Genomic DNA, 23,887 nt, shown 5'->3' on the forward strand with positions numbered 1-23,887 from the left:
ATAGGTCTTACGGAAATGTGCTTTGTAAAAAGCCCCGTCCTAGTGTTTATGGCTTGTAGCATCATCAGCTGACTCTGAGGGCAGCTCCAGAGAGAGGAAGCCTTGGTGTAGCTCGTGCTTCTTACTGGGCTCGGAGGGCACAGGCATTCACTGACAGCCCGAAGGGAAAACCCAACTAATATGTGAAAGACACCAGCAGTAGCGGTGGGTGTCAATTAAGTAAATCACCAAATAACCACCTTTGATACAAACCAGAAAATGTTTATACCTTCTGATAGCTTACTGATCTCTCATTCTTTTTGCAGGACAGATTTAAATTGTGAATGGTACTAAATAGCTAACATAGTAAGCCCCCTACATATAAACCTTCAAGTTGAGAATTTCAAAGATGCGAACGTGTGTTCCATCAAGGTCAGATGTGAGTGAAATTGCAGCTTGCCCTCTAACTGTGTTAGCTGGTCACCTAGACGAGCTTTGCTGGCTGAAGCTCCAATACTTTGGCCATCTGATATGAAGAGCTGACTCACTGGAAATGATCCTGATGCTGGGAAAGATTGAGGGCAGGAGGAGACGGGCCGAAAGAGGATAAGATGGCTGGATGGCAGCACCAACTCAATGGACACGGGTTTGAGTAAACCCCGGGAGATAGTGAAGGACAGGGAAGCCTGCCATGCTGCAGTCCACGGAGTAACGAAGACATGACTGAGCGACTGAACAACAACGACAATGGGCTCTCAGAGCAGAACTTCTTCGTATATGGGGGACTTAGTGTATCCTCAACAACAGCACAAGAGATTTTAAGGTGCTGGATTGCTGGGTGATGCTGCATTTTCATAAGGCAAGCAGTTTGTCAAAGTGACCACTAGACAGTAGGTACTGTACTCAAGTATTTCCCCTCACTTTACAGGTGAGAAAACTGAGCTTAGGGAGAAAACTAATTTTTGCAAGGTCCCAGAGCCAACATCTGGAATGCATATCCAAAAATGCTCATAACTGTTGTGTCACTCTGGGCATAGAATACTTAGGAACCTGGAAAACTGAAAAAAAAAAAAAAAAAATACTGCCTGGCTGGAGGGGCTATGAATTGGTTCAATCACTTTAGATAACAATTTGGTATTCTCTTATAATCTTGAACATTTTCACGCTCTACAATCCAGAAATTTCACTCCAAGATAGAGAAATCCTCATGCATTGTGTATGTACATAGAAATGTTATGGAAGCATTGTTCATAATGCAAAACAAAACAAAACAAAATATCTGGAAAAGCCAAAAGGTCTTTTGACAGGAGGATGGACAGATAACTTGGGACATTACATAGCAGTGAATATCAATGAACCACAATTCAGCACAATTGCAAAGATGAATCTTGAACATCACACTATGCAAAGTGTAAGCTACAGAAGGTTACCTATAGAATGACACTGTCTCAATTAAACTCAAAGCAAGTAAAACTAACCAATAATGCATGTGGATACATACATCCTTGATAAAACTGCTAAAAAATCAGGGGAAAGGTAGGGACCAAGTTCAAGCAAATGATTCCCTCTAAGTGCAGGCAAGGGTGGAATAAATGGCCATGTGCGTGTGCTGTCGCCTCAGTTGTGTCCGATTCTTTGTGACCCCATGGACTGTAGCCTGCCAGGCTCCTCTGTCCATGGGATTCTCCAGGCAAGAATACTGGAGTGGGTTGCCATTTCCTTCTCCAAGGGATCATCCCAACCCCAGGATTGAACCCACGTCTCTGTGACTACTGCATTGCAGGCGGATTCTTTACCACTAAGCCACACCAGGCAAGTCCCAATGGTCACAGGTAGATGCAAACGTTGGGAACATTCTAGTTATTAAGTTGGGGGGTTAAGTCCATGGGTCACCACTTTGTTATACATCACACTACCATATAAATTAGATATTTTACTTTAAATGAAGTAGATATAATGAGGGCTTCCCTGGTAGCTCAGACAGTAAAGAATCTGCCTGCAGTGCAGGAGACTCAGGTTTGATCCCTGGGTTGGGAAGACCCCCTGGAGAAGGGAATGACAACCCACTCCAATATTCCTGCCAGGAGAATCTCATAGACAGAGAAGCCTGGTGGGCTGCAGTCCATGGGGTCGCAAAGAGGCGGACATGACTAAGCAACTAGGACTTTCACTTTCACAGGTATAATGAAAATCTTATTTTTTTTAAAGTTACCCCTGGGACTTATTTGCCAATGGTAGGATGGGCATACAGAAGATCCCACCTCCACACCCTCCCCTAGGTACCTGAAGCCCAGACGACTCCAGGAAAAGACATCAGACTGAGCGGACACGGCTCTGATTATCCAAGTCTGTTTTCTGGGCCCTCCAAGCTTGATGGCTACCTGGGGCTCTGGGGCCTGGGTAAACAACCCTGTCAGCACAGCAAAACAGATGAGAAAGCTCTGGGCCACCCGGGCAGCAATCAAGAGCTCTGCTGGGTGGGCCAGAAACTGCAGTTGTCCCTGCCCTGTGGCCGCAGGAGCCACCTGCGGAGAGCATGGGGAGGGGTGGGGTGCAGGGGGAATGTCCCCGCTCCAGCGCTCTGGCCCCGGCCACCCCGCTACCCCCAGGGGCCAGCAAGCCAGTGCCAGAGGGACCTCAGCACTGGCTCTCCAGCTGAAGCAATTGAAGTGAGTGGATAATTGCACATAATAGAGTTGAAATATAATTGCCTCATTAAAATGGGTTACTAAATCTCATTGTACCTGGGTGTGAAAGAGAGAGACAGAGATGCGTGTGTTAAACTGCAAGTAGAACAAAACAGCATAAATGAATGTGAACAGAAGCGATCTGAGTGTGCCTGACTGTACCACCAGGTTCCGGAGGAGACCCCGGTGACCCCAGGGTCGTCTGAAGGACTGGTGAAGCCCATTGTTAGTGGCTGCTTTGGGCAGAGATAGCTCAGAGCAGGGCTAACTAATGGGACCCGGGTCTCATCTCCGGCTGACGCGTCTCCATCTTGGAAGAGGAAGCTCTGGTCTTGTAGCAAGGCATCCTTGTCCTTCCACTAGGTCATCAGAGCTCATCCCCCATGCGGCTACCCAAGCAAGCTGGACAATGGGATGTCTCATGCCTTCCTGACAGAATTCAGAGCAGGCGTGGGAGCTGTCTGTCTGTGGCAGAGATGCCGAAGAATCAGAGAATAACACTCCCAGCAGAGTCCTTGCCCACCTGTAAGGAAGACCCTACGAGTGCCATCTTCCCCTCCTGCCCCAGAAGTGTGGACACAACTCTGATGAGATGATCAAACGCTCCCCCATCAACACACAGAGAAATAACACTCTTCTTCCCTCACAGGGAGGCCACCAACCACAATGCTTCCTGCCGCTGGCCCCTCCAAAACCACCCCTCCAAATCGCCAAAGCCCCACTTGAGAGCTCCCCAAGGGAGAGGTATTCTTGCCTGGAGAATCTCATGGACATAGGAGCCTGGGAGGCTACAGTCCATAGGGTCGCAAAGAGTCGAACACAACGGAAGCGACTTAGCACGCACACGCTGGAGCACAAGGGAGAAGACCCCAGCTCCTCACCCGCTTTGGAGCATTTGAAAGAAAAAACAGGTATTTCTGAAAACAACTCTTGAGTTCTTATTGCCCCAACAGCTGCAAAAGTCATTCCTCACCTTGTTCTTAAGTTTCTAACACACATTCAATCTGACAATGAGCACAACTTAGTCCAAAGGAGCAAGTTCTTTTTCTCAGAATGCTCACACATTAAGATATCGAGACTAATGAGTTATTTTCTTTTCAGTATTAGAAAGCAGATAAACACGGACGATCTGGTGTCGGTTAAGTGTCACTAACAAGACCCAAAACCCTCTTTAGAATCCCAAAGTCCACGGGTATCTGGTGTAGGCACAGCCTAGGTGAGGAATTTCCAGGGGACTTTCCAATGGTAAAGAATCCACCTGCCAATGCAGGAGACACAGTTTCGATCCCTGGGTTGGGAAGATTCCCTGGAGAAGGAAATGGCAACCCACTCCAGTATTCTTGCTGGGAAATCCCATGGACAGAGGAACCTGGTGGGCTACAGTCTATGGGGTTGGAAATAATCTGACATGACTTACCAACTGAGCACACATGCATAGCTTTAGTTGAAGGAATGGAGATGCAAACAGACAGGAAGGGAAACAGGGAGGGCTGCACACCCCAGCCCTAACTGCAGAGAGCACTGAAGGCGCCCCCTCGCTCTCAGCAGCCTGCGTGACTCACCGCTGCTGGTAAGCCCTTGAGTTTAAATGCAGATTTTCACTTAGACGGACAGATTTGTCTCTTTGCATGATTAAATACTCTCTTGATGCCTCAGATAAGTTCAGAAGTGCAAAAAAGAAGGAGGATAAGCTTTTTAATTACAAGCAAGTCAGCCTGGCAAACAGAACTCTCAACCTGTCCAAGTCGAGACGGACTTCCGGACCTCGCCAAGATCCCCATCTGCTTCTTCTGTGGGGGCTTGGGGAAGGGGGTGCTGATTCAAGTTCCCACAGAAAGAATTAGAGAATCTTGGACCAAATGCCTAGCTCGAACAAATAAAGAGCCTCAGTTCTGGATAAAAGTCAAATTGTTAAGAAATTGCACTACTCTGTTTTGGGTTTTTTTGTGTGTATGGGGGTGTTGGATAGGGGGTTGTGGGACACGGCAGAATGAGAAAGTGACAGAACCAGATTTCAGCTCATCTTGATAAAATTTTGGAGTTACAAAGGCAACTCTTGTTCACGGCTTCCCCAGGCTTTGCTGGGTGCAGGCAGGGGTGCCTGGATGCCCATAATCCCCCATGTGGCTCTCTCTCCCACCCCCGCGCTCAGTTTCTTTGAGTGCCAGGATACTCCAGAGCCTCAGAATGGAGCCCTTGAAATGTTATGAAACAGGAATTGGCAATCCTTTCCCTTCGAGCTGCCAAGCTGGAGAAGGGGCGTGAGCAGCGGGGAGAGTGGAGAGGGGAGGAGGCACAGGAGAGGGGAGGAGGCACAGGAAAGGTGAATGCAATGTGTCAGCTGGTGTCACGACTCAATTACTAAGGTGCCCCCAACCGTGCGCCCACCACTCGAGTGGCAGCCAGATGGAGGGCCGATGGGCAAGAAGACAGGGACAGAGGCAGCACTGGGGAGAGCGCGGAGAAGCCAGCAGCGGCCGGGCTGGCAGCTGATGCGGCTCTGCCAGGCTGGCACGGTGATCGGGGGCCTGGAGCGCCCCCTGCTGGTAGGTGAGCCAGGGCTTGGTTGCTAAATCTCCTCCCTACAGGCAACTTGGCATTTGCGACTTCATGGTTTTGGCACCTGGCCTAATTGCTCAGAATACGGGCTCAGTTAGAGAGTGGCTCCTTCATCACACTCAGTAACTATCTGCACACAGCACAGAAGCTGTGATATTTCTATTCCAGCAAGTCCTCTTTGCCGACCACCAAAATTCTATGGAAAATTCTCAGAAGCCGCTGGATATAAACCAAACTGAATTTTACACTAAATTTATGCTTCAGATTACAGATGATTCTATAGCTGGCAGGTTGGCCACCAAGCAAGAAAACTGCCTCCCTGTTTTGTTCAAGAAACCATCTACAATGAATACTGCAAAGTTCAGTGATATAACGGGTTCATGTTTTTATTCTCAAAAAATCTGGGAGCTGGAAAACAATGTGACATACTAGCTTATACTTGTGACTGTGATTATGTACGCTAAATCACTTTGGGATGAGGTCATTTTGGTTAAATCAGATTCTCTCTAGTATATATCAGGATCTCAGAGATTACAGTCATAGGATAGTATTTGAAAACCAGTAAGAGCCAACAAAATCCAAGTCACCCAACCCAGGGTTTGAGAGAGAAGGAAAGAACTGAGCAATACGAATGTGAAGATTTAGCTTAATTTATCAAGGGATCAAAGTGACTGGTGCTGCCAATAGTTTATAAACAGCTTAACTGGTGAGACCACAGTTAGTAACTTTGAAGCGGGACACAGCCAGCAGGATTCTAAAGCAGGGCATGGCAGAAAAAAATTGACTTCATTATCAATTATTCTTTTTTAAAGATATTTTTTTGATGTGGACCATTTTTAAAGTCTTTATTGGGCTTGGAACATTATTGCTTCTGTTCTGTGTCTTGGTTCTCTAGCCGTGAGGTGTGTGGGATCTCAGCCCCCCAACCAGAGATCAACCTGCACCCCAGCCCCGGAAGGCGAGGTCTGAACCGCTGAACAACCAGGGAGGTCCCTCAACTGTTCATTTTAAGAGATAGATTTTACTGCCTTGTCCCTTTGCTAAAAACTTTGACAGAAAAAAATCCAAATAACATATTTCTAAGTAACCAATGGTTCAAAAAATATAATGAATAAAACTTAAATATCGAGAAATAAGTTCAAAGCATATAAGGCATAAACTGACAAAACTGAAAAGAAACAGAAGCCAATCCACAATCACAGTTAGCAGTTTTCAGAAAGTACCTCTCAGTAGTTGGTACAACATGCAGATCAAATATCAGGACTACATATGATCTGAACAATATTAACAATATTTATCCTCGTAATGTGTGGAACATTGTACCCAGTAACTACAGAACACATCATTTTCCAGTATAAGGAGGATATCATTCACTTACATAGGTCGCTGGACCCTAAAGCAAGTATGAACAAATATAAAAGGACTGATACACTATACATATTTTATGGCTCCAGTCGAATTAAGCTCTAAATCCATAATAAAAAGATAACTAGGAAATCTTCATATATTTGGAAATACATTTCTAATTACTCCATGAGTCAAAAAAAAAAATCACACTGGAAATCAGAGAATACTTTGAAGTGAAAGATTATAAAAATATGACAAAAAAGTTATGGATACAGCTAGGTCTGTGTTAGAAGGAAATATAGGTGAACATATTTATTAATAAATATATTACAAAAGAAAGTTTGAAATTTGGTGATATAAATTTCCACTGCAAGAAGGTAGGAAAAGAAGAGCAAACAAAATACCAAGAAAGTAGGAAGAAGGAAATGACACAGATAGAGAAAAAAAATCAACAAAATAGAAAATAATCAACCACATCAAAACCAGATCTCTTTGACAAGACTAGCAAGACCATAACTCTTAACCAGATCAAAAAAAAAAGGAAAGAAAGTACAAATTACTAATACCAGGTTCACAGACATTAAAAAAGATCAGAGGATAACCTAACAACAAATTTAGATGAAATGGACATATACCTTGAAAAAAAGAACTCATCATAACTAATACAAGAATAAATGGACCATATGAATAGTCCTATATTTATTTTTAAACTGATTCTGTCATTTAAAACCTTCCCACAAAGACATCACCAGATAAGTTGGCTTCACTTGGAATTCTAAACATTAAGGAAGAAGTAATAACAATCTTACACAAACTATTCCAGATTAGAGAAAAAGGGAGAATATGTCCCACTCAGTTTTATGAGGTCAGTATAACTTTGTGACAAAAACCTGACAAGGACACGGAAAAAAAGGAAAATAACAGAGCAATCTCTCTCATGAACATAGATGCAAAAATTCTAAATAGAATATGAACAAATCAAGTCAAGAGATATAGAAAAAGAGATTGTACATTATGATCACTGCAGTTTATTCCAGGAAGGCAACATTTGACATTTGAAATTCTCCACACTGAGCAAATAACCACATGGTTATCTAAATAAATAGAGAAAAAAATGTTGATAATATTCAATACTCATTCATGACTTAAAGTATTTAGGACAGAAGGGAACTTACTCATTTGATAAAGTTCATCTACAAAATATCTACCTAGTGAAAGCTTTCCCTCATTCCCCACATTTTAGAAAAAGAGAAGAGTGACCACTCTCACCACTTCTATTCAACACTATAACACAGTATTGGTTAAACATTATACAGTACCAGAGAGCCAGAAAAGATAAGATGAATCAAAACTCCCATTAATTACAGACTATGTGATAGAATATATACATAAAAGTTTACAAAAGAATCTACAGGTAAATTTAGTAAGGTCACTAAGTCAACATACAAAAATAAATAAAAATCCAGTGTTTTATACAAAAGAGAGAAAATAAAATGATTCATTTAGGATTATCCCAGGAATGCAAGAGTGGTTTATCATCAGAAAAAAATATAAATGTCATTTACCACAAGTAAAAGAAAAAAGCCACATGCTTACCTCAATAGACTGTGAAAGTCATTTAATAAAATTCAACACATTCATAATTAGTAACTAAGAGCATGGAAGATAAAAAGAACTTCCTCTCTTGTCAGTGGTGAGATACTGTGAGCATTACCTTTACAATCAGCATTAAGGGTCCATTATCATTGCCATTAGTTACCCTGTGTTGAGGTCCAAGTCAGCACATGAACATGGAAAAGAGGTAAAGGGCGCACAGATAGCAAAGAAACAAACAAAACTGTTATCTAGTCTCAAATAATACAAATGTTTATACAGAAAATCCAAAGCAAAATCATCATAAATGAGTTAATGCTTGGATCTCATATAAACAACAGACAAAAATCAATTCCATTTCTATATACAGCAACCAATAATTTAAAAATGCAACTTAAAAATAGCATGTATACCATAAATAAGAATTGTAAGCATCTTCAGAAAAAAGTGCAACAAAATTTTCTTAGATTTATATGGAGAAAATGAAAAAATTTTTCTAGGGGACACTAAAACTACCCTAACTAGATAAGGAAAATTCAACATGTTCATAACTTGGATTATTTAATATCATAAAGATATTAATTCTATCCAAATTGATACATAGATTCAAAGTAATCACAACCATATTCTCAACTGCTGTTTGAAAAATACAAAGTTGATTCTAAAACCTAAGTGAAATAGCAAAAAGCCAAGGATGCCCAAAGCACTTTAGGTGAAGAAAATAAAACTGAACACCCTACCAGATGTCAAGACTTTTCCCTGGTGGCTCAGAGGGTGAGGAAACTGCCTGCAGTGCAGGAGACCTGGGTTTGATCCCTGGCTCGGGAAGACCCCCAGGAGAAGGGAATGGCAACCCACTCCGGTACTCTTGCCTGGAGAATCCCATGGAGGAGCCTGGTGGGCTACAGTCCATGGAGTCGCAAAGAGTTGGACACGACTGAATGACTAACAAACATTATAAAACTTAATTCAAAAATCAGTTAGGTGAAGAAATAAATGAACCCATGAAAAGAATGCAAGGAAAGATCCAGCAATGTGTCCTCATATATGGAAATTTGATATATATGACAGAACGGCACTGGCCTCACCCCACCAGATGACACACAGAATGTAGGAAGCAATACTAATTCTGAACCATCCCCTAAGATTTGCGGTTACCAACAGCAACACCACAGTTAACGATTTACCACTTGCAAAGAGAGTCTTTTGATAAATCGTAAGAGTGAATTTGCACATTTTTGGTTTCTGCAAATGCCATTATGGTTTATTATTGCATGATTCACTTTTAACCTGTTAATACTCAGTGGATAAGTGGTTTTCTCCTGTGTAAGATTCAGAATAAAGGCAGGGTACCTTGATGGTTTTCTTTTTGTTGTTTACCTTTTTTAAAAATTTTTAAGTGGAGGGTAATTGCTTTATATACTGTTGGTCTCTGCCATACATCAACATGAATCAGCCACAGGAATACATATGTCCCTTCCCTCTTGAACCTCCCTCCCACCTCCCACCCCATCCCACCCCTCTAAGGCTGGGATGAATTGAGAGAGGAGCATTGAGACATATATATTACCAAATGTAAAACAGACAGCCCGAAGGACTATGCTGTATGATGCAGGGAGCTTAAACTTGGTGTTCTGTTGTTTACCTTTGTTTTTAACGACAGCCTTTTGGTTTTTGAATGCTTGCTTTAGTTACATCCTTGTTTGCAAAAAGGAACTAACATGGTTTTTAAGCAAGGAAGTTTCCTGATCTCCCATTAAATACATATGCAAGTTTGTGGAATATGAATCAAATCTTTGGTCTCCTTTTTAAGACTTGGCTTCTAAGGCGAGTGCACTTTGCTACCTCAGTTTCATCTCCATTACCATTTTATATTGCATCTGAGGCCTGGCTAGCAACAGTGGCCAGCTCTTGTCTGAATCCTGCAAACTAGGCTCATAACAGATGACACCCCTAGAAAGGCTGGGCTCAACACATGAGACCCAACTTCTGATGATGGCTTTACATGAGAAAAATCACTCTTGCCTCTTGTCATTTTGTGGTTAGTGGGCAAAAAACTAATGCTTCCTCCAGGGGAGTTTCAGATCTTGACATTAATGGAAATGAAGAGCATACTCAAGTAAATTAATTTTGTGGTGGCAAAGTAATAAACCTCAAAAACCCCAGACTGGCTTGGACCTTCCCTGTTTAAAACACACAGTGACAGAATATTTTGTCAAAAAATGATATATCCCCTCAGAGCAAGTAAATATTTCATATGGGTATTTCTGGCTCCATCAAAAATCTTCCCCAATTCAACTTTCATAAACTTAGTACCATTCATTTTTACTTATTAAATTATCAGTGCTAGGGGAAAGTTTTTATTTTTAACATTCACTGGCATTAATGTGAGTTGAATTTGATAGGCTAGCATGCTGTTATTAGTATGATTACTATATTCATTTCATAGCCAATTTATGATTGTTTTATGTCATCTGTCTCCAAAAGCATATTCTGAGGAGGAATAAATACGTATTTTCAAGACAGTTGTGCTTAAATACAACTATAGTCCAAAAGTAATCATATGTAAAGACTATCTATTTACAATTGCTAACATATTATTAACTATTAATAATTAGGAAAAATAAATTGACCTCCTGCAAGTATTCAACAGTATTATGTGACTGCACTTTTACTTATACTTAAAAATCCATTATATTGCATGAAAGATGAAAACTTGTTGCTTAATACAAGGCCACAAAGATTTATACTTACAAATGGCTCAGACTGTAAAGAATCTGACTGCAATGTAGGAGACCTGGGTTCAAACCCTGGGTAAAGAATCTGACTGCAATGTAGGAGACCTGGGTTCAAACCCTGGGTCAAGAAGATTCCCTGAAGAAAATAGCAACTCACTCCAGTATTCTTGCCTGGAGAATTCCATGGACAGAGGAGCCTGGCAGGCTACAGCCCATGAAGTCACAAAGAGTCAGACATGACTAAGTGACTAACACTTTCACTTTTTCCTTCTCAGAGTTTTAGTTTTTAGCGTTTACATTTAGATCTTTGAGTTGATTTTCAGATATGAGATATAGTCCAGTTTCAATCTTTTCTGTGTGGTTTTCCAGTGGTTCCAGTGCCATTTGTTAAAAAGACTCTTTTTTCCTCATTGAATAGTCTTGGCAGCCTTATTAAACAAAAAATCAACTGATGATGGATGTATGGGTCTATTTCTGAACTCTAAATTCTGTTCCATTGAACTATATGTCTGTCCTTATGTCAATCAATATCACCCTATCTTGCTTACTGTGGGATTGTAATAAGATTTGAAATTGGGAAGATTCAAGGTAGCTCAGCTGGTAAAGAATCCACCTGCAGTGCAGGAGACCCCGGTTCGATTCCTGGGTTGGGAAAATCCTCTGGAGAAGGGAAAGGCTATCCACTCCAGTGTTCTGGACTGGAGAATTCCATGGACTGTATAGTCCCTGGGGTCACAAAGAATCAGACACAACTTAGTGACTTTCACTTCACTTCAAGATTGTTTTGGCTATTCAAAGTCTGCTGTATGCCCATATGAATTTTAGGATTAGCTTGTCTATTTCTGGAACACAAAAAGGTAGGTGGAACTTGATAGAAGTTGCACTGAATCTGTAGATCAATTTTGGGAATATTGCCATCTTGACAATATTGCTTTCCAATCCATGAATATGAAATGTCTTTCCATTTATTTAGGGCATCTTTAACGTCTTTCGACAGGGTTTTGTGGTTTTCCATGGAGAAGTATTTCAGTTCCTTGGTTAAATCTACTCCTAAGAATTTTATTGTCTGTGGTGCTACTATAAATGGAATTGTTTTAATTTTCAGATTGCTCATTGCTAATGTTTAGAAACACAACAGACTTTTGCATACTGATCTTGTATACTGCAATATTGCTACACTATTAATTCTAATAGCTTTTTTATTCTTTAGTATTATATATATATACATATATATATATAACCATGTGCTGTGCTAAGTCACTTCAGTTGTGTCTCTTTGCAACCCTATGGAACACAGCCTGCCAAGCTTCTCTGTCCATGGGATTCTCCCGGTAAGAATACTGAAGTGGGTTACCATTCCCTCCTCCAGGAAAATCTTCCCGACCGAGATTGAACCCGTGTCTCTTACGTCTTCTGCACCGTCAGGTGAGCTCTTTATCACTAGCGCCACCTGGGAAACTCATAGATAACCGTGTGCCATGTGGTGCTTAGTCACTCAGTCCTGTCCGACTCTTTGCAACCCCATGGACTGTAGCCCATCAGGCACCTCTGTCCATCGGGATTCTCCAGGTAAGAGTACTGGAGTCGGTTGCCATGCTCTCTTCCAGGGGATCTTCCCAACCCAGGGATCGAACCCAGTTCTCCCACATTGCAGGCAGATTCTTTACCATCTGAGCCACCAGGGAAGCCCAAGAATACTGGAGTGGGTAGACTATCCCTTCTCCAGGGGATCTTCCTGAATCAGGAATCAAACTGGAGTCTCCTGTGCTGCAGGCAGATTCTTCACCAGCTGAACTGCCAGGGAAGCCCTATATATGACCATAACCAATCTGCAAATAGACATAGTGTTGCTTCTTCCTTTGTAGTTGGTGTGCCTTTTAATTTTTTCTTGCCTGATTGCCCTGCTAGAATTTCTGGTATACTGTGGAAAAGAAGTGGCAAGAGTACATACATCCTTACCTTGTTCATAATTTTAGTGAGGGTAGCCTTCAATTTTTCAGCATTAAATAATGTTAGCTTGTTTTTCATAAATGTCTGTTCAGTTGAAGAAATTCTCTTCTATTCCTGGTTTTGTTTTTGTTTTTTGTTTCTTTTAGCATGAATGGCTGTTTGTTGGATTCTCCTACATCTATTGAACTGATCATGCATTTTTTTCCTTTACTTATACTGTTAATACTGCATAGTACATTGACTTCCATGTTACAATGACCTTGCACCTGGAACTAATCCCCTTAATCGTAGTATATAATTGTTTAATGTGTTGCTAGATTCCATTTGCTAGTATTTTGTTAAGGATTTTGTGTCAGTATTCACAAAGGATATTGGTCTGTAGTTTTCCTGTGGTGCCTTTTCTGGCTTTGCTTATACTAAAAACAAATGCTGGCCTCATAGAATATGTTAGGGTGTGCTCCCTCCTCTTCTATTTTTTGGGAAGAATTTGATTAACAATTACTGTTACTCCTTCAAACATTTGATACAATTCACCAGTGAAGACATCTGGCCCTAGACTTTTTTAAAACTAGAAGTGTTGTGATTGCTAAGTCCCTTTGCTAAAGGTCTATTCGGATTTTCTTGTTCTTCTTGAATCAGTTTTTCTAGATGTTTTTCCACTTCATCTATATTATCTGTTGACATATTTATTTGTAGTTTATCATTTTTATTTCTGTAAAGCAGTAATGTCCCTTTTCTGTACCTAGTTTTAGTAACCTGTGCCTTTTTTTCTCCTTGCTCCAGCTAAAGGGTAGTCGATTTTTTTGTCTTTTCAAAGAACCAACTTTTCAGACTTGCATTTTATTTTATATTTTTACATATATAAACACCTCTCTACACATGATGCTGAATGGTCAGCACACCCAATAACTGAAATAACATTATTATTCTTAACATAATGAGCAGGGAGCACTCTTAGAAACTTCTTACATATGTCTTTAAACACCTGTCTGCATGCATTACACAAGTCAGCCAGTCTCAGAAATAGTTTCAACACACTGTGTTAAGAAATAATTTTTGAAACATCCTTTTTTACATATGTACTCAAACACATCTATAGATGCATTCATGCATTAGATTCCCTCTTAGTCGTAGGCTTTTTTTTAATAATTTTATTGCATGATGTGCTTTCATGTGTATTTCTTTGAATTTATCCTACACAGAATCTGGTGAATTTCTTGAGTGTGTATATTAAAGTTTTCGTCAAATTTGTAAAGTTTCCTGCCAATATTTCTTCAAATATTCTTTCAGCCTCCTCCCACCTTTTTTTCTGAGATTCTCGTTGTCTGAATATTGTTGACAATGTTCAAAATCTCTGAGTTTCTGTGCATTTTCTTTCATTTTATTCTTTCCTTTCTGTTCCTCAGACTAAACAATTTCAGTTGACCTATCTTCTTGACCTATCTTCAAGTTTGCTGACACCTTTTTCTATCTGCTCAAATCTGATGGACTCCTATAGTGAAATTTTAATTTCAGTTATTATACTTTTCAACTCCAGAATTTTCTTTTTATACTTTTTAGCAAATTATAACTTTATCATTTTTATGATTATAAACATAACCATAAAAACCTCCTTTTGGAAATTTTTTCCTCTTTCTGGATAGTCTCTATTTGGGAAGATATAAATTCTACTGAATTCTAATTTTACCCCAGGCCCTGTGCTAAACAATTTCTTTTAACCTTTTTTTTAAAAATTGTGAAATATATAGACAAGAATTCATATTTAATTTTAGAAAATAAAAAAATGAACACACATATACCAACAATCAAGCGTAAGAACAGAACATTAGTAATTTCTAAAGATCCTGTGAGGTAATCTTGAAGTCTGCATTAATCCTTTCCCATATTTCCTTAGAGCTTTACCACATACATATCCATGAATAATGTGCAAATTTGCCTTATCTTTTATTTAAAAATTCTATAAATGGACTCATACTATTCTGTGATTGTTCTGTTCAACATTATGTATCTGGAAATTGTTTCATTTTTCACTACTGTAGAGTATTCCACTGAATGGATGGATCTAAGGATGTGAACTAGTAGTAGTCAGAGAAAGTTGAGCTATGCTGGGATAATAAAAAAAAAATCTCCTGAGGGGGGAAAAAATTAAGGATCAAGCCCTAGAGTATGCCAACTCTTAAAGGTCACAAAGACACAAGAGAATCAGGGAAGGTTTGGTGAGTGAAGCAAATGGAAAACTAGCAGAAAGTTGGGCTGTGAAAGCCTGGAAAGTACAGTATTTCAGACAGAAATGTGTGGAATGCTATTGAAAGTTTAATAAAGGAAGGAGTGAGAAGAATCCATTGAATCTGACAACACACAACGCTATGGGGATCTCATCACAACCGGCTGTGTTGCAGTGGTGTGTGGATGCTGAAGTCAGCCACACAGGGGTAACTTAGGCTACAATGGCAGCAGAAATGCTCATGAATTTAAAAAGTCAGTCAGTCTACTGGGCGTGATTTTTCTCAGGTAACATTCACTGGTCCAACTACAAGCACAGAAAAAGAAATGGAAACCTTCCATCAGAGATGGCTTTGGTCAGGCAAATAACTTCTCTCTCTAAAGGGAAGGCTGACCTGCATCACCTAAAATTATACTTAGGCCACCTCAAAACAGTTCAAAATGTAAATTATGAAGTAAATAGCAAATACAGTGTTAAGCTAATGAACTAACACTTGCAGTCTTTTATTTTAACTAAATTCTCAAGATCACACTGACACCACATCGGGCTCATCCATCTTCCATTGGTTACATCAATTTGGCCCTGTATTGTACTTTCCTTCCCATCAGCATATTTTCTAAAAACACACTGATGAGATGTATAAAAATACTGCAATGATCGCTGTTCTAAAAACGGTTTAGTATTTTATTTGAAAAAATTAGGTAAAAAGATAAATATATTTTTATTTCCCCTAGAAAACAAAGGAATTCACTAATGGTAAGCAAACAATCTTTTCTCACAATAGATACAAATTACATAAAATTTAAGCTCTTGCCTTATATCATACTTTATTTTCTTTAATATATCACATTTATTGAAGGAAAAAGATTAAAATACAGATTAAATACCAAAAGAGATATGTAACCAATTACTCTTGCTCCAAAAAAATCATATTAATACAATTATAAATTTCAGAACAGGCCCCATTCTGACAATACTAATTTGTTATATATTCTGTATTTGCCAAATAAATATTATCTTACTACTTTTCAAAATATTTTAACCTAACCAAGGTTTTCCTTATACCTCATTTTCTCATTTGTAATTTGGGGACACACTTCTTTTTATAGATCTACCAGAAATTAAGATTTTGCTAATAAGAACTGTCCTCAACATCTTACCAACAAAGTCAAGTCACATCAAATACATTTAGATTTGTTAAAAACAAAACAAAACAAAAAAACAAAACTGATTTTGAATCTCATTTTTGGTCAAGTTTCAAAGTCAGAGCCCAAACAATTCTTTGCAAGGGGCCATCATGTGGGTAGACATACCATCAATTAGAAGTTGCTCCTTTGGCATTTTCCCTCCAGTGATAGAATACATCACTTTTTCGTTGGTTTAAACACCAGACAAAATGAGCAGACGGTTGAATTTAGAGTCCACATGGTACAGCAAACACCTTCCTTTAAACACTAGACTGACGTGCAGCACAGGATGTCTACACACCTCACACCCACAGCCCAGCTGAAGTGCTGAACGTCACCTTGAATTCAGTCCAGGGCAGACACAGAGTGGAAGCCACCTTTAAACGAGTGCTCTCTGTTTTTGCTGAATGTATATTTCTGCTCCTCCGTTTAAGAATACCTACTCACAATATCTAATAAGGAAGCAAATGAATCTTTAGGTAAAGAGATGTTTATTAATATTAGGTCATATTTTCAAATGAATTCTTAAGTTTAGATAATTTTTAATGTACAGTTAAATTTAGAACTAATCTTGTTTAGAAAAAAAAAAAAAATCCCTGAAACCTCTCATTCTACTCTTTTTCCACACATGTGCATTCCAGAATTGAGGGAAAATGGCAGAGCTAGAGACAGGGTTAGCAAAGAACAGAGTCCTTCTGTGTGGAGAGCAGATACAGAGCAACTGCTGATAACCCAGGTCAACATGTTACTTACTTGCACATTACTATGGCAAAAGCAATTACTGGGATTCAGATTCTTATGATACAAAGAAAATTGTAACCATCAGATTTCAAAGTAAAGATGAACAGACTAAAAACCAAGAAAACCTTCAGGGTTTTAGGAATGCAGTATTCTGATACCACACTCAAAGACGATGGTCAGGAGAGAAGTGTCTGCACTTGCTGTGGCGATCGGTGTAGAATGCTCCCAGGATCTTTGTACTCATTGACCGGATTCATCACAGCTGCATACACTTCCCCATAGGCTCTGCAGACTAATTCTGTAGACTGTTTTATGATCTGCTCTCTATTGACAAACAAACAGATGTGTGTTAACACGTAATCTGAAAACAAAAGACTAAGCATTCTAAGAAAGCTCCATACTTGAACCAATGTATTTCATAATTATCACATATTATTAAAAATCATTGTACCACTTCACAAGTTATCTTGGTTTGGGGATAAAAGGTTTTTTTATATTTATTATTTCTTTATGAAATCTTCTCCATTAGTATGCAGGTTGCAGAAGGGCACAGGCTGTGTTTTGTTCACTCTGTAGAACCGTGATCTTTAGGATGGAACACTGCCTAATATATTATGAATTACTAAACAAGAAATAGAAACTGCAACCCACTATCAATGCACTGATTTTGCAAACGCAACTGACAACACATTAACCGTAGAGGATTATAACCATTCGACTGTATCAATCCTTCAAATCTCAGAATAACTTACAATATACAGTCCTTTCACCTACAGCTCCTATACTAATAATCACATCTCCTCGATTCTTCATCTCTCCCACAAAGGTGACACTTGTCTGCAACAAACCACAGCATTTTCACAGATACACATTCCTATATAAGCACATAGAAGAAGTGAAAGAGTTTTAAATAAACTGAAGTAAATGTCTTTAGAAAAAAACAGCATTGGGTTCTTTAAATCTGCATTAATCGTTTAATAGTTTTCATGACGTTTAGTTCATCAACTCCAACTATTTCTACTCCTGTATCACTATACCTACTGATGAAAACAGGCTTCCCAGGTGGCTCAGTGGTAAATAAAGCACCTGCCAATGCCAGAGATGTGGGAGACACAGGTTCGATCCCTGGGATGGGCAGGTCCCCTGGAGCAGGGAACGGCTACCCACTCCAGTATTCTTGCCTGGAGAATTCCATGGACAGAGGAGCCCGGTGGGCTACAGTCCATGGGGTAAAAAGAGAGTCGGACACGACTGAGCACACAAGCACTGATGAAAACACTTCTGATTTTCACACTAACTAAATTAAAAGCGTGTCTTTAAAGCTTTACTCTCAGACCTACTTCTGTTTCCTATCTCTGTCAGTCCTATCTATGTGCCATCACTTCAGTTCAGACCGTTAACGAACTCCTGCCGGGCGGAGAAAGCAAAATTCCCATGGATGTTTCTCCAGCCAGTCTCCTCCACATTTAGTGTAGCTTAAGCACTGTTAGATTAATCTTTCTAAAGCATAACTTTTATCATGTCTCTCCCTTACCCAGGACCCTTCAAAGAGACTCAATGTCTTCTTCCAATTTCAGAGAAGTCAGAACTCCTCACCCTCTCATTCAAATCTTTTGTAACGCCTTCCACATCACTACTCTAATTCTGCAGTCCAGCTCAACCTGACTGGCCTATCTGCCCTGCTCTTCCTGACCTCAGGTCCTTCGCTCCCTCACATACCTCCATTAGCCTGCAATGTCTCTCATCTACCTTTCAATGCTCTTAATTCTCAGGAAAAATGTACTCCCTCATCCATGAAGCCTTCCCTATCCTTCAGGGCTAGAAATAACCAGTTCTTAGAACATCCATGACCAAAATTATACCTCTGTAAGATTATCTGTGGAAATATGGGGATCAGTGGTCTAAAGAAGAATAAAACTGGTTGAATGGAATGAGGAAGGCAGCCCACTTACAGTCCTGGGTCATCAGCACACTGTTCTGATGGGGTCTCAAACTTTCGATTTGAGCAACCATGGTTTGTTGGAACAACCCGACATTTCCCTAAAGCTTCCAAAATGAGACTGGGTAGAAGGCAGATATGCTGAGTAACTTTTCTGAGCAGAGTGGAGTAGTGCTATTGGCTGTACTACCTTTTTGTTGGAAGGAAGGATAGTAGAAACTGATTTGGTAATCTACTTTACCAGATGAGGCTTGGAGATTTTTTTAATCTGCTGATTAGTGATCGCTCCTATAATTAACTGAGCTTAACAATAGATGCATCAAAATGACACAACAGTCATTTTCCATAAGTGACATAGCTGAAAAATACTATAATTAGCATTTAAAAAATCTGTTAACTATAATATTTGATACTCATTTGCAACAAATAATGAATTTTAGATATAGCACTTCTAGTTCTCTACTAAAATCAGTAAGATTTTTTATTTGACTTGTTTTAATATTTTATTGGAGTACAGTTGATTTACAATGTTGTACAAATCTCTGCTGTACAGCAGAGTGACTCAGTTTTACACATACATACATTCTTTTTTTAATATTCTTTTCCATCATGGTTTATCCCAGAGGATTGTAGATAGTTCCCTGTGCTATACAGTAGGACCTTGTTTATCCATTCTAAATGAAACAGCTTGCATCAATCAACTCCAAATTCCCATATCCATCCCTCTTCCTCCCCTACTAAAAGCAGTAAGATATTTTGAGGTTTATAAAACATTACTCACACCTCATACTCTAAAATCTGTACTCGGTCTGAACACAGTATATACTTAAGCTACATATGAAACATACAAACAAGGCTATTCCTTCTTACAATAAGTTTAAAATCAGAATAAGGTACAAAAATGAGTATTAAACACATTTTAAAAAATCCAGAGTTAATAACTGGTAAATGTAGAATAAATTATTGAAAATTCTGAAATAATTTAAAATTTTAATTTCAAATCCATGAGGTAAAAATTTTTAACATTACTAAAGCTTAGTTGTAACTCAGGGCACATTTCCACTTATAAGCCACAACTCACAAGACAGCTGAAAATTATAAATCTGCAACACAGAAAACCAGAATAAAGCAACACTGCTAATTAATAAGCAATACTGCTAATGCAAATAATTAAATAAAACCAAGCCAATAAGACCAAGTAAGAGTTTGTAATTCATTTTAAATGTTTGTATTTGATGGTATAGGGCTTCCTCATTCCACTCCCCAGTTTAAGAAGCCACCACGACAAGAGAGAGATCAAAAAATGAACGTGGCTGCACTGAACAAGATGACAGATACAAAAGCCTGTGAACAAAAAACTCTTTCTCAGAGCGGGAAGGAAAAAGGGAAGGGAACAGAAGTGGTCCTCCTGACCTAACAGATAGCTGTTAAAGTCAACAGGATAGAAATGCAACGGAAATGGAGATTCTCCAAGTGAATCTGAGTCAAATCCAAACTGTAAAGAGCAAGAACTGTGACTGATAGTGATTCGGTATTTCTGGACAAACATTAGAAGTTCATTTATTACTACCCAAGCCAGGTACAGGTCCATACGCTCATATTCATTAACGTTTTCCTAATGAGTTATAGATGGCAGAGGTAAAATGGTACAGTGAAGGACATTACTGTCAGAAGATCTTGACTCTAGCTCAAGTTACGCTACTTACCACTGCCTTGAACAAATAATTTAACCTTTCCAGGGCTAATTCCAATATCATAAAACAAAATATTGACCTTGATAACCTTTACTAGATACTTTCAGCTTTAAAATTGTATCATTTCATTGAGCTAAGAGCTTTTTAATGAACTGCTGTTAAAAAACCTATATATGCTTATCCATACACATACACACACACTTATGCATCTACATACATCACTTTATGGAACTGGGTTCCCTGAGTAATGAAATGTATCAGTGACTTATACATAAATGGGTAGTGTTTCTAAACTAATAAAGCAATTTTCTTGCCATTTTACTATCTCCTCCTTTTTATTTTTAATGCTAATTACTACGTAAGTTCACCCTTTATGTTAAAAAGTTATCACATATATCTTATGTGTCTGCCTTCTGCCTGCCTGGTGTCTTGGTCCAAATTATTCACTAATATTATGTGTGAAATATGAAGGTCAAATAATGATGAATCATTATAGTGAAAAATAAAATCAGTGTCCAAAGTAGAAAAATTCAAGAACTGTATAAACACAAAATGACCAGCAAATCATCTCAGTCTAGTCATGTGCTTCTGAAAACGTGGAATATCCTTATCTATTGATCTTTTCAAGTACAGGTAAAGAAAAGCAGTACTTTTTTTTTTTCCAGCCATGTATGCTATTTTCTAGCATGGGTACCCACCTCAGATTTTACTTTCTGTATTTTGATCAATCACAGCCAATCACATACCTGATGGATGTAATACTTTTAGAACTGTTTCTCTAAGTTAAAATTCTAAAGACAAATCCCTCTTTTCACATGACCAACAACAGATATGCAAAAGGCCAGTTAAAAGGGAAAAGCTTTTGAATGTAAGCCAAGATTCATCTATAAAGTTAGATCATTAACTTTCTTGGTCTCTTTACATGTCTTTACATGACATTCTCACTGTAATTTCAAAAAATTTAAAACATGACTCATACAAATAATTCATTAATGTAGGAAATTGTTAAGATGGTAAAGTTGACTCACAAAACGTTTTGAGGAACTGATCATTTACAGGCATTTGAAAAGGAAGATTAGAATAAATCAGGTTACATATAAAATGAACTAACATCTCATTGAGCAGGAATGTTTCATCTCACAACCTTTTAATCAATAGTAAACAGAAAATCAAACAAGGGTACATTCCCCTAAATAATTTTTGATGGGTCTGTTAACAATGTTTCAATATGACATGAAAAAGACATGCTGGTCTCCCAGACCCTACACACCTTATTTCCATGCTTTGGAAAGTCTTCTTACTTTTACAAAGTACAGTTGTTGGTTTTTTTTTTCCCCTGTATAGTTTGCTATTCTAGTATATCAATATCAAAGATAATAATCATGTAGCTAATGTGCTATGAGAAAAAATAAGAAATAAAGGAGATGAGCTTGTTATACAATTTCACAGAAGTGCAACATATTTTAGTTATCTATCTGTGAGAATACCAGACATTAAGAAATTATTTTTGTCCAGTTATAAATGTCATAGTATCATAAAACTACAGTTATAAATTCTGAAAATACTAATAAACATTATTGTATAACTAAATGGAGATACCATTCTTGCTTTAAAACATGTTCACTGAAATTACCTTATGTATAATTTAAATAATTATTTAAAGTACTGAGGCATGATAAGAAATGAACTGCTAACTTCCAGAATCAGTGAGCGTGTCATTAATCAGTACTTTAAGATTTTTGGTTGCCATAACAACATGATAAAACTTTCATCATTACCATAAACCCAGCACTTCTAAAAATAACTCATTTCAACATTCAGGTTCTGTGATCACTAAAATTGAGCTTTATTACAGCACCACAGTTAAAGAGGCAATCAAACATGCCATAGGAGAAAAGAACGTGTTAACAGTTTTAACTATTCCCGAAAAACTGTGGGGAAAAATATACTTATGTATAATAGATTGGTTTAAAAATGTACATTTTGATTTCTCTTTATCACAATATAAATACCAAAGATGCCACAGTGGGTCAGCTTTTTGTCATTTACAGTAAAAATTAAACCGTATCTGAGGTGAGACCAAGGCACAGATCTCACATATGTCTCATATAGCCTATCACATATGCCTAACATTTTTGAGTTTCCTTTTAAAATAGTAAAACAATATAATCTCAGCATAGAAAGAGTTAATATAAATATAGTACAAGCTAGTGTTACAGAGAACAGGCTCTGGAATACTGGATTCGAATCTTGACTCTGCTTCTTGCTAACTGTTTGACCTTGTTTGAATTATTTAATCTTTCCAAAAAAAAAGTCCTTTTCTCTAAAATGGAGATACTAATGTACAGACTTACCAAGAGGGTTAAGTAAAGCAATTCATTCAAGGATCACTCTAGCTGAGATGCTAAGATTAGATTGTAGAGGCCAGTGTGGGAATGGTAGAGAGGGCAAGAGTCAAAGCAGAATAGTTTCAAGGCTAATGTGATAATCCAGGCACAGATGATACTACCTTGGACCAGAGGGGTAACTGTGGAGATTGTCAAAAGTGACTGGAGTCTGCTCTCATACATTTCTTTCTAGGTAAATATTTAATCAAATGGTTCCATGGCATTTTAATTGGAACTACACTGGGAATTTACAGATTACTACATTACATACCCAGTTAGAGAAGAATACCATGTGTCCACCTTGGAACACTGGAAATCTACAGCAAACACCATACTTAAGTGATGAAATATCCAAAACATTCTCAGTAAAGTTCAAAATAAAATATGCACATTCACCATTACATCTACTATTTACTTGGAGCACCTAGTCAATATAATAAGTTTAATCATAAATATTGAAAAAAATTAATGACTCATTAACTTCAGATGTCTGTACCAAAAACAAACAAACAAAAAAAATCAAGGCAAACAATTGATAAACTAATAGAACTAAGAGTTTAATTACCTGGTCAGATTCAAAATTAATGTATAAAATTTAGTATTTTTTCCCTATTTACCAGCAACATCTAATGAGAATATGCAATGGAAAATAAAAGACCTTATCAAAGGAGTCACAAAACTGTTTCCTAGGAATAAACCCAACAATATACATGGAAAACTACATGAAGAAACTAAGTCTTCACTGAAAATTCTAAGAGATGATCTGGATAAACAGGTAGGTATACCATGCTCGCAGACAGGAATACTCACTAGTGGCTTTCTTATTTCTATTTGTTCTGATGTTAGCTGAGTGAATGTTTTA

General features: G+C 38.4%; 1 protein-coding gene across 6 annotated transcripts in view; it reads right to left on the reverse strand.

The window, feature by feature from the left end:
* Positions 1 to 15,736: 15,736 nt before the first annotated feature.
* The window catches only part of COG6 (component of oligomeric golgi complex 6), a 53,224-nt gene continuing 45,073 nt past the window's right edge, over positions 15,737 to 23,887 (reverse strand). For 5 of the 6 annotated variants that reach the window (XM_081547744.1, XM_081547746.1, XM_081547749.1 and 2 more), the window contains one exon: positions 15,737 to 17,329. In XM_081547744.1, the coding sequence (XP_081403870.1) occupies positions 17,182 to 17,329 (148 nt within the window). In that variant the 3' untranslated portion in view covers positions 15,737 to 17,181. Of the gene's footprint in view, positions 17,330 to 21,906; positions 22,035 to 23,887 lie in introns of those variants that run through there. The other variant, XM_081547745.1, reaches the window with a different exon arrangement.

The sequence above is a fragment of the Giraffa tippelskirchi genome, chromosome 12 (assembly GCF_054371585.1).
Source record: "Giraffa tippelskirchi isolate mGirTip1 chromosome 12, T2T-mGirTip1v1.2.pri, whole genome shotgun sequence".
Classification (NCBI taxonomy): domain Eukaryota; kingdom Metazoa; phylum Chordata; class Mammalia; order Artiodactyla; family Giraffidae; genus Giraffa; species Giraffa tippelskirchi.